The sequence below is a fragment of the Pteropus medius genome, unplaced genomic scaffold (genome assembly GCF_902729225.1).
Source record: "Pteropus medius unplaced genomic scaffold, Ma_sr-lr_union100, whole genome shotgun sequence".
Taxonomy (NCBI): Eukaryota; Metazoa; Chordata; class Mammalia; order Chiroptera; family Pteropodidae; genus Pteropus; species Pteropus medius.
This window is the reverse complement of record NW_024354875.1, coordinates 14,313,806-14,326,146: the sequence shown is the minus strand read 5'-3', so window position 1 is coordinate 14,326,146 and position 12,341 is coordinate 14,313,806. Positions and strand designations below refer to the sequence as shown.

General features: G+C 33.4%; 1 protein-coding gene and 1 pseudogene across 2 annotated transcripts in view; both read right to left on the bottom strand.

Annotated features, from left to right (window-relative positions):
- The window catches only part of ACVR2A (activin A receptor type 2A), an 80,303-nt gene that overhangs the window by 9,712 nt on the left and 58,250 nt on the right, over positions 1 to 12,341 (bottom strand). For both annotated transcript variants that reach the window (XM_039855723.1, XM_039855724.1), the window contains exons 5-8: positions 6,187 to 6,330; positions 4,342 to 4,485; positions 2,991 to 3,136; positions 1,159 to 1,273 (exon numbers count right to left, since the gene is read on the bottom strand). In XM_039855723.1, coding sequence (XP_039711657.1) covers positions 1,159 to 1,273; positions 2,991 to 3,136; positions 4,342 to 4,485; positions 6,187 to 6,330 — 549 coding nt within the window. The remainder of the gene's footprint in view (positions 1 to 1,158; positions 1,274 to 2,990; positions 3,137 to 4,341; positions 4,486 to 6,186; positions 6,331 to 12,341) is intronic.
- On the bottom strand, positions 4,070 to 4,188 carry LOC120597251 (uncharacterized; annotated as a pseudogene).

Genomic DNA, 12,341 nt, shown 5'->3' with positions numbered 1-12,341 from the left:
AACTATTCCCAAAATTTGGTCTTACAATAATCAATCATACAATAAGCTCACAAGTTTGTCCCTAGGCTTTTTGAACAGTCTCCCTCTCAGTAATATTCTCCACAAAACTGCCTGCATTCCCAAATATGTTTGTGTCAACCTTTCTAGAACTACGACTGCTGATCATTGCACCAAACTAAATTCTTAAATCATTAGTCAATATTGCCAAAATGTGTTGTGCTATGATTATTTGATAACTGCATTCTTGGAAGTCAATAGGATATACTGGGAGAAAAAAAAAAAAGCTGAGAATTAGATGAACAAATAATTTCCATGATCTGAAAGATGGAGAAATGATCATACCACAGCCTAAGTCATTTGGCTTTGTAAGAAAACATCATCTTTCAGGACAAACTTTCTGATTAAAAGGTGACCTTGTAGGATTGAAAACACCTTTTCTAGCCTCACAGTTTCTGAGAACAAAATGTACGTATGATATTTTTTCCCCTTCTTTGGCCTTAAAGGTTCCCATTACGGAGATCTCTCTGTGTAGTCTTTTGACTACAGTCTCCTCACTCAGGGCTTTACAAGTGCTCAGAACCTTGCAGAGAATTCAGAGAAAAGCTATAAAGTTGATTATAGAGTTAATGAAGCAATAAAGACCAAGAAGCAAGAAACTATAATTGCTGCCTGGTAAAATGGGCAGTAGATCTTAATATGCTACAACATGAATAATGACTGATTAGTCTTTCATTCCTTTTAAGAAAGAAGTAACAAGTTAAAATGTGGATTCTTCTTCAATTAGTTTTAAAAATAGAATCCAAGGACAGCTGTCTAGGTTGTTTTTTTCAATTAATTAATTATTTTAATTGAAGAAATTATTTAAATTTTTTCCCATCTACCCTCCCCCCTCTACCCTACCTTCTGGTAACCACTAGTTGTCTAGGCTGTTTTATGAATTGCTTGATCTAAACCACTTGAAGTCCTAAAAGTCCTTCACCATCATATGAAAATGTCTTCCTCAGCGAATTTAACATTATACTCTTAAGAGAGTCATTTTATATTAGATGCCAATTTAATAACCATATTAATTTTAGATCAATTCAATCCAAATATGCCATGCTTAGAAAACCTAGGACAAGATTATTTCTTCTTACAGTTTATAGTTATCATCCTTACCTGTCCATGGGTATCGCCTGCAGACTTGCCAGCCTCAAACTTTAACGCCAACCCAAAGTCAGCAATACAAGCTGTTAGATTGTTTTTCAACAGCACATTTTTACTTTTGATGTCCCTTGCAAATAGAAAGATAGACAAAGTATTCAAATTAAGTTTAAACAAGTTACATCTTTTAAATTTTTTACTGACAGTGGGAAAGAGGGAGACTATGTATGCTATAAAATAATAATTACTGGAAAGTATGAAATACAGAAAAAGGGAGAGGAGGAAAAAGCTTAAGCAAAGTCTCCATATAGCTTGAAGCACAAGAGTACGGTGATAAACTCCAATTCATAACATGGATAGTAAGGAGGCATTCTTTCCATAACATAGTATTATCAGAATTATAAAGAGGTGCCATTCCAAAAATACCAATCATAAAATTACTGTTTTCTAAGATAATAAGAATATACAGAGTTTATAGCTAGAAACTCCCTTGAAATAGAACTTAAAAAAAGAAAGATTTTAGAATTTTCAAAGAATTGCTGAATTGAGGCCTTCTGCCTATTGGCACAGGTCTACATTTTAGAATGGTCTCTTATTTTAGTGGTTCTTATAGTCATCGGTCTGTATATAAAAAGCATTTCTAGGAATATGTAACAGAAACTTTCACCATAAACATACACTGCTCCAGTTAGATTCTGGTGTCCTGAAAGAGTGACCGTTTTAAGGCATTCACATAGCCTCCTCTACACACTAACCTCAACAGGTTCATCCTAGAGATCATTATACCCAAGCTAAACATATTTGTGCCATGAGCAATGGTTAAATTTATAAGTATAGAAAGAGAGACAAAGGGTGGGACAGAAGCGGCATAGGAGACACTAACAAATGCTACCAAAACCAATCACTTTAGACTCAAAAAAATTTTAGGGACCCTACTCCTAATAACCTTTGATGGCTCCAAAGGATTAGTTCCCTATAGAACTGGGTAAGGTCCAGAAGGAAGCAGTTAGACTGTATGTAGCAGGTGAGAAGAGGAGCTATTTCTGAGGTGGAGGTCATTAAAGGTCTGCAAAACCAGAATCTATGTTAGAGCTGGAATAAAAGTAATGCTTCCTAGCAACCTGAAACACCACTAGGGGCACTCGACTAAGTATCTGTTATGAATCGGTTCAAGCCTACTTTTAAAACAACCATCTTTAAATTGACTACTACAAGATGAAAAACTGGTTCCAGGTTCAAGGAAGTTAAATATGCAGTGTCAAAATGAATCCCATGGTTAAAGGAACTAACATTTTCCTTTTTGAGGGTATGACAATTGTTAGGTCCAAGTACTATTTCTTCACTGAAAAAAGGCAATTAAGTAATAAACCCAATTGTTCAAATAATGCCTCCTTCCACCTCAGCTCAGGTAATGTTCTTGTGGTCATTCAAAACACAAGCAAAAAAGATATTCTAAGTCTCTCCTTAATTACACTCCCTCATACCTATTTATAATCATCTTTGAAGTAAGTCATGTTTTGAAGTACAACAAATTCTTTCTCTTTCAATTTAGAGAAAATACACTTTCATTCTTAACCATGCTTTCAGAAATGAGACTAATTAAAACATAAGTCAATAATTAAACTAATGATGACTAACAATTAAGCTAATGATGTTAATATACACATTATACAAAATACTTCCTGGCCAATCTCTCAAAACTAATTTGAAAAACAAATGAAAATCATTCTACCTCCTATAGCATGATTAGATAACTAGGGGAAAAATAAATTTGTTCAGGGGATTAAAAGTTTAAATAATAAACAAATATTGAATTATGTGGGAAAATAATATAAATTTAGCTCTACCTGTGAGATATGGCGGGTTTGTGGCCATCTTTTAGGCCAGGTATATCCTCATGTAAATATGCCAATCCTCTAGCCATGGTTTCTGCAATATGACACAATTCATTCCAAGAGACCACATTAGCTTTAAGAAAGTCTGACAGTGAACCCTAAAGAAAGGGGGAAAAAAAAAACAACTTATGCTCTTGACAAAAGCCATATATGTATATGGAGACTTTCCTTTTTACTTTTAAGAGGTTATAGAAGGCAACATATCTTTCCTTTTGGTGTATAATTATATCCAAAAAGCAATCTTTCTGGAATGGTTCAAGTTTCATATTAATAAATATTTGACTAGAAAAGAATACCACTATTCTTTAAAGGTTTACTACAAGCACAGATGGTCAATTTCCCTTTATTTAAAAGGCAAAAGTTTATTTAAAAAAAAGACTAGCTGAAAATCTAAAGTTCCAGAAAATATTTAAAAGGTTAAAATATACTGACTGTAGAGATGTTATATCATAAGAGTAGGAGAACATAAAATTAAGACATAGAAATAACAACTTAAAGAATCTTCCTCTAGATATTACTGCCATCATTTTGGTCAAGAATAGAGAGAAGTAAAAGAGAAACTTATATCTGACAGCGATGAACCTGACTGTCAAGGAGAACATAATTTCCTACTTCATTAATGTAAACTCTCAAACTAATTCTAAAAGTAGAAAAATTGAGGGAAAATCGCAACTGTGTTCTGGTAAGAATTACCCTACAAATGAGTGACAGATCAAAGATCAGATAAATTTCCTGACTCTAGTTTTACCACTAACCTACACTGATTACTGAGTTTTAACAAACAAAATTCAAGCTGAAAAAAGGGCTCATGTAATCAAATGGATGGTAAATGGTAAATGAAAATTACTAAGCATTGGTTATACTAAAATAATTATTTGTAAAAGGTAACTGCAGCATAAGAAATCAGGACTAAAAACTAGTTTTATATAAATAGAGGACTGGGTGAAAAAGCTGCCATGTTTGCTCTTTTATCAAAATAAATTATTTTATTATTATTTTTTTAAAATTTATTTTTAGTTTTTTTTTTTAAATGCCTACAGCACCTGGTATTCCTAGGTGGTCTCCCATCCAAGTACTAACCAGGGCGAACCCTGCTTAGCTTCCGAGATCAGACAAGGTCGGGCACATTCAGGGTAGCATGACTGTAGACTAAATTATTTTTTAAAATAGATTTTATTTATAAATATCAACCAACTACAATAACATACTGTTCCCAGAAAATTAAGTCTGAGGGATTAGTAATCAACATTAGGTAGGCAAACCAGCCCAGACTTTACTGAGTTAAAATGGAAAGAAGTTCTACCTTTTCATGAAATGCTGTGATTAGCCAAAGATCCACATCAACACTGGTGCCTCGTTTTTCTGCACCAATGAACTGTAATATGTTCTCATGCTTCATTCCAGGCAAACTGTAGACTTCATATTCATTTTGCCATGACTGTTTGTCCTAGAGTCAAAAAAAAGAACAGTAAAGAATACAAAGAATACACACAATAAACCCTATCTAAGTGATTACTCAATAAGTTCTAAGGCAAACTAAAAGAAGAAAAAGCTAATACTAAAGACTCTTTAGTTTCACCTTTTAATAAAAGAAAAATCTGACAGTAGTTAACAGTTACATACCAAATGCCCTTCCTTGTTCCCTCAAAACACACTTCTGAGTTTCTAGTTTGTAAATACAGGAGTTATCAGAAATGCTGCACATCTGTATCTAATAATGGCAACACATGCTGTTTACAAGTTAGTACTACAGTGTAATTTCATCATGGTTTGAAGTTACTTGTATTACTGTTCAGAATAATCTCCCAAAGAGATGAAATTCAGATAGAATGACTTCATCTAATTAGAAAACATTTTTTTTCAAATACTAACATTATATCAAACACTCTTAATAAACTGTTTAGAATACCCTGCAAAGTCAACAGACAGCAATGGAGTATAAATACGCAATGCAATAATTTAAAAACCATACACTCATTTGTTCCTGCTACTGATCCATGCCTACTACATATCGACTTATAAAGGACCGAGTTGCTTTTCACAATGAAAGGATAATGAAAGTGGAAGGCATGACTGCATAACGATGAGGAACCCTCTAAATCCAAACTATCTAAGAACCTTTGGCAAATTACATATCTTTCAGTTTCCTCATTAGCAACCTTAGGCCTATAATAGCATCTGCTACACAGGATCGCTGTATCATATACATATATATGGATAATATATAGACACATATTAGTGAGTACTCATATATGTAAACCACCTCTACCAAACACAATAGAGGCATTCAATAAAATGTTAGCTACTGTTATTTTATTACTTATGTCAATATCATCCAAATATTTGTGAATCTTGGCACAGCAGAATAGACTCTTCCTCTGAGGACTAAACTATATAGTATCTGCATTTTCACCAAAAAAAAAAAAGTAATAAACTTCTTCACAGATTCTAAGAAATTGGCTCTAGAAGTGGTAAGAAGGCTAAAATCTAGGTATATTAAGACATTAAGACAAAGAAAGTGATTAAAGAACTTTGGAATAAGGAAGATCCACTGTCTAGGTGCAGTAGTGGAGCCTAACCCAGCCAGGATCACAATACCATGCATGGTATCAGCCACAGAGGTGTATAAGCAAGGGACAAGGAAGAGGAATCATCACAGATCTATACCACCAATGGAACAAAGCAAAACATAAGACAGCTCAGAGGTGCACTAGACCAGAGTTTTATGAGGTCAACTCCCTTAAAAAAATAATAAAAATAATAAAATAATCAACAGTAAACCAATCATTTAGAGTCCTGGTTTTACTGCCTCTGAAAATTCACCAAACAAAATCTGAAGTGATTACATAAACACTCAAAGTAGAACAAAAATGAATCAGTTTGGTAATACACCTCCAAATGGCAATTCTAAAACAAAGCACACTATTCTATCACTCTTCTGTTTTTTTCTGGTAATAAGGTATTAAAAATTAACTACTCAGACAATTAATTATATTTTTTATTAGAATCCTCATCTTTGCTTTGCATTTCTTTAGAATTTTTATTGGCAAAAGACCTCCTGTATGTTCATTTATTGCAATTCCACCACTCCAAGCAAATATAATGACTACTGTACCATTAATTACAGATTAAAAAACTAATAAAATACCTGTATTGGAAATATTTTCACAGCCACATATTCATTGAGCAACTGGGCTTTCCAGACACAACCAAATCTTCCCCTTGCTTTCACTTCTAATAATTGCAGTGGCTTCAAACCTAGTAATGGAGAAGGTGGGGGTGGTCCTGGGTCCTACAGACAAACAGTGATAATATTATTAAAAAGCAGCACTTGATATGTATCATTCTAAGTATGAGGGGGAAAAGTGAGTATACTGAGGAATCAATTGATAGAAACAGTAAACACATACAAATGAATTAACTTCAATCTTACCAAAACTGAGTTCTCAAGCATTACTAATTATCTATAGTGATCACAAGGCAAGTAACCTGAATTAAGAGTTTTCATAGTAACATTAAGCACTAATGCTATATATGTATAGCAGGAGAAAAGATCTAAAATCTTTTTGATTCAGTCTAATTTTCCCCAACTAAGATTTTCTGTGACCTGTAGGATACTACTAACAGTATTCCCATGGTTTCATCCAGTTGATACTTCCTTACAGGATGAGGATTTGAAAAGTGCCAGAAATAGCAAAATATGACTGTGTCTCAAATCCTCTCCTCGAAATCCACGACTTTCCCCAATAACTATTTAACTTTAAATCTTTTCTTCATTAATCTCAGAAATATACAATCATTTTCAAACACACTGCAGATAGATATATCAAATATAAAGCACATAAAAGAAATGTCAGTTAACACTGCAATAGCCAAACTGTTCCGTTCATTCTAATTTTTCAACCTATTAACAATTCATCTCTTTGCATATAATTATTTCTCAAAATAGATCTGAGACAAAAATTATTAGTGTCCTGGGTCTGACTGGCAAAGAAAGCACAAATAATAATCCAAAAAGTAAGTGGTCATCATAGATGATAAGGTACAGCAAATGAAAGAGAAGTGTACTGCTATAGTTCTTTTTTTTAATGGAGCAAATACAGCATACAAACAGGAGTACAGCATTAATAAAGCACAAGGGAATCCTTCCTATACAAAGCAGTGAGGCAACCCTTCATGAAAGCATTGTTACCAGTTTAATATCTGCAACAAAAAAGGAGATGCAGGAAGCCTTTTGGAAAGCTTCTAGAGAACAGTAATAAAAATGTTTGAAGGGCTACAAAATGAGTATTGTAAGGAGCAACTAAAATTTCTGTGGCTACAGCAACAGACATTATGACACTGGGTGGCACCTAAGACACTGGAAATAGTATGTCACTCCTATACCAATGCATCTTTCTCTGACTTTCTTCTCTTAAAAAAAAAAAAAAAAAAACGACAACAACAACAAAAAAACCTCTTCTAAGCTTCAAGACTGTTAGTGTTCCCTCTTTAAGCATTACTCAGTCCACTGGTGCCACTCAAGATTTTTAAAAGTTGACATCCACATTAGAAGGACCCTCAACAACAGAAACATTGTAAAGTATTAAAGAGGAAAAATATGCAATTTCTCCTGAACCAAAGTAGACAATCTTTCACAAAATGGTTTCAGAATTCCCATTTTAAAACACTAAGATAAACTACAAGACTTCCTGTGACTCATATCAACCTCAGATATTTATTTTTAAAATGTCTGCAAAAGTTACTTTTCCTTCACACATTCAAAACATGAAAGGTTAGTAGTGCTAAAGAGTGTTTTCATTTAACAGAGTGACGAATCAAGGAAGTCAGATATAAACCTCATAGAAGTATGGTCCCTGAAGTTATAATCCTCAGTGAGAGGGGACACAAGAATCTCTAGAAAGGTTTTATCAAAACTAAACCCTCCCCACCTCAGTCCTTGACTGATTATTTACTCTTGTGGTTATTAGGAGATTCTACTGAAAAGAGTATGTTACGTAAGTGGATGTAGAGATGCAAGGAAAAAAGGTTGAAAACTACTCTCCTAAAGGCAAAGGAAACTACCCAGTGCTCAAAGTCCAAGAATTATTGGGTAACTGTATGAAAGAATAGTTATGCTAACTAAACTGAAAAAGTTCAACTTGAAAAACTAAATAACTCTAAAGTTAAAGTCAATGATTCCCCTTCCTTTAGAGATAATTTTACTAAAAAATCATGTTTTCAAAGTAGGGATGCCAAAAACTAAAGTGTACAGATAAGGGCTGAAAGCTGAAGAGGTAAAGGGTAATGTGGTTCTAAATAACCAGGTAAAGGGTAATGTGGTTCTAAATTTAAACACTAAAATTTTTAATAACTTTTACATAAACTGATGATGTCTTTTAGATAACAAACACATTGCCTATTCTCTCTTCTAAAGAGTACCAACCACCTGGATATGATTGAGTCTGTATAAAATAGGATTTAGATAACTTAATTCATATGTCAAATTAAGAACATGTCAGCAGTTCAAAATATGACTTAATATGATACTGATCCTAACTTTAGGAAACATACAATAATTTTCAATGTCTATGCTTAGAAAAAAACCCACTGAATGTTTTGCAAACGTAGAGATAAACTTCAAAGTCCCCATGTTTCCATGGCTCTGTTTGGCAGGTTTCTAGCTACCATCATTTCAGTGAGAAATCTTAAGGTTGCTCCCCTGATGGTATTACTATTGTATAATAACAGCCTGAAAACACACTGATGTCAAAATTATTCATAAGTAAAAAGCATAAATTAAGAAGGGCCAGTTTTCAAAGGGTGAGAAAAAGGTCTACAAAAGCACATTCCTATGAAGTGTTAAAACTTTTAGAAATGGTATGTATTTTTAAATAATATTCTATAATATTTAAAAGGCTGGATTCAAAAATGAGTAGCTCTGTAAGAGATGATAACTGTAGAAAATCTGTAAACCAATCAACTAAACTTTTGCTATTTCAATGAAAAAATAACTAGAATATTCTTATTTTATACTTCTCAGCTCTTCAGTAAACTGTAGGAAGCTTTAACTGAACCTCTAATATCTAGTTTTGACTTATCCCATAATCTAAGATTAGAAATGATTTTCAGTTTATTAACATCTTTATACTAATTTACCACAAAAATACTTGATTCTAAAGATTTATACCTTTAAAATATATAAACATCTGGGGAGACAAATTCAGACCTGAACTTCACAATGACAGCAGCATTCTGATGTTATCCATAAAACATGGCATTGCCCTGCTACATAGAAAAACCACTTGGGCCAGGGGGGCGGTGAAACTATAAGCACTACAGAATTCCTGAAAATTTTCCCTAAGTCTCCAGTTCTCTTGCAGTATCCATGCTAATTGTGCACAGTTAAAAATATATTCATTAGAACATGGTTCTGATTATATCTCTTCTTTACCCCTTTCCATGTGAAAATTATAGCACTGAAAGGCATGGTGTTTTGAAGCAACAAATAACAATAGCTGGAAAAAGTGCCCCTCACCTTGACACCACTACCCAATATCATTATTATAACCAATATTGGAATAAATTATTAGAACTGAAGAGCTGCAAAGTAGTCTGTGATCATTTTACTTATCCTGAGTTCTCCATATGAAGGGTGAACTCAAATCTAAATAAAGCCTTAACCCCTACACAGCAAAAGATCAAGTTATACTTCTCTAGCCTGCTCATCTGTTGAAAATATTAAAGATGAAAGAAACTAGCTGAAAATAGAGATTTCACATTAAAAGATAATGGATTTGACCAGAAAGTCAGCCCCAGTCAAAAATGGGCACAAGCTATCTTTTAAACTAATGACACAATGTAAAAATTAACCAGTATAAGGTTTTCAGGCTAAAAATGTAGCCATTCAGTGTTAACATCTAATCAACTAAGCGTTGCTTCCACATTCCACCTTAGATAAGTATATATACTGTTAACAATCCTTTAAAACCAAAAACTGTTACCATGGCAAGTCAATCATGTTTTCAATACTAAAAATGGAAAAAAATTCATAACATAAATGTATAAACTTATAAAGGATGCACAATAAAGCAACAAAAAAAAATCTAAGAACAAAATGTTTAGTATGCATCCACAAAAAGTTCCACAACCATTAAACAAACATCAATGCATCTTACCTCTATCATTATATGAAAGGCGTGCTTGTGAAGAAAAAACACAGGCAAAAGAAATTACGATTTATATCCAGAATGAAATGAAAAATGACACATCAGTTACAAAAGTGAAGGAAGGAAAATAATGATTTAGCTTTTTAAAAATTGGCAATGATCTAATGTATCATATTGCTAAAATAGGGACTGGGAACACTTTCCTTATAAACAAAGGAAAGTCATATAAAAAAAGTGGACATTACCTATCAGATAAGGGATATTATATGGATAACTCCAGCATGACCCAAGTTACCTGATCCAATGGACTTCAAGCCAGAAAATAAACTAAATAAACCAAGTCTTAAATAACTGTTACTTATTTTTCTAATAAGTTCTAGAGTCTAAACTATAAGAGTGAAAGTAATTTAATTGAGAAGATATTCATTGGAATTGGCTTCCGGACACCAGAGGGCAGTATTGCCTTTAACAAAAACTGTAGGAGCACCATTGAAGACATTTTTATATAGCTAGAATAAGTAGAATAAGTTTCTCAGACTGCTTCTCTTATACTTCTTTTAAGAATCTCTAGCATCTCCTACTTCCTGATCTGCTTCACTCCCCTTTAATGGAATACAGTAGAATCATATTAGCGAGACAGAAAAATGTGCAACGATACATTACACTGATATACTAGGGTAACAATACAACTAGGGTAATAAAAGAAGACAAGGGAATAAGATCAGAATTAAAAGTAGAACAGAGTGAGAGACCAGGCCTATTGCTAATCTACTTCCCTAGCCAAAGCAAGAGTGAAGAAGTCAAGCAGAGATGGTCCTGGGAACAAGGGTCCATGCATACTTTTCAATCTGAGGACATAGAGAACAAGATTTTCATTTTCCTAGTCATCTAAAATAGGTAAGGGCCCAAATTTAAAATTAAGAGCAATACTGTCACCAGTGTAAAGGAAGGCTATAAATCCTTTAAACTGCTGATTATATTCCCCGACTTCCAATATTTCTACAGTATTTCTACAGAGAACAATAGCACTGACAAAAAAAGATTTGACAACTCATTTATCTGTACCAGTTGCTTAACTAGTTTTTTTTTTCTTGATTTTTTCCAATGATATTGATTCCAGATTATTTATAATTCATCTAAAAGGCTTAGCTAATCCTACTATGAAAACATCGGTACTCCAGAGTAAAATTCATCCGTTGAAAGAAATATATGCCACATGAATAACTAGACTATTGCTTCCCAAGGCTTAAGCATCTCTCGGGTTTTGTTTTTATACAGGTGCTTTCAGAGATAAAGATCCCACTGTAATAACTCTGTGTAAGTAGGCGTTATCCATGCATCTTATTAAAAAGTATAACTTTGCTCAGTAATACTTCTCAACAAATGAATATTAGAATAAACTGTGGAATGATCAAAACTAAACAACAGACACCATAAACATGCCTCAATGTATAAATTATGTTACAAAATAAAAGGGTCAAAACAGAATCCAAAAAACTGAATTCACTGAAATACAGAAAAAGTAACCAAACAAAATAATTTGCATTACAAGATGGAAAATATAATTTGAATGTCACACACTATAACTGGAGGTAAGGTAACACTGAAAAACCAAATCAGCACATTAATATCAATTAATTAATTAGCTGAATGAGAGACTACTTATTCCTTAAGGGGAAAAGAAACGAACCGCCAAACAGAAAAAAAGAAATGAATAGTACTTCTCTATTCATTCAACAAATCTTTGAGTGCCTAGTTTGTGCCAGGCACTAACTAGCCAGGCTCTCATGATGCTTACTGTCGTGTGGGGAAGAAACACTAATTGAAGATTATATTAATGAAAGCATAATTATGAAATAAGAGCAATAAAAAAGTAATAAGTCAAGCGAAACCTGACTTACGCTGTCAAGTTAAATAAGAGATTTATCTGAGGAGAGGATCCTTGAGAAACAGAGTATTACAGGGAGGAAGAAAAGGTACAAAAACTGTACTGGGACACATCCTAGATTTCTCACTAGTATAACCAAATGGTTACTGGTTCCATTTACAGAGAATCAGGGTTGAGAGAGAAGATCATGACCCCTGAATGTTAAGTGCTTGGAGACATCTAAGTGGAGATATTTAGTAGGCAGTTAGATATACAAAACTGGAATAC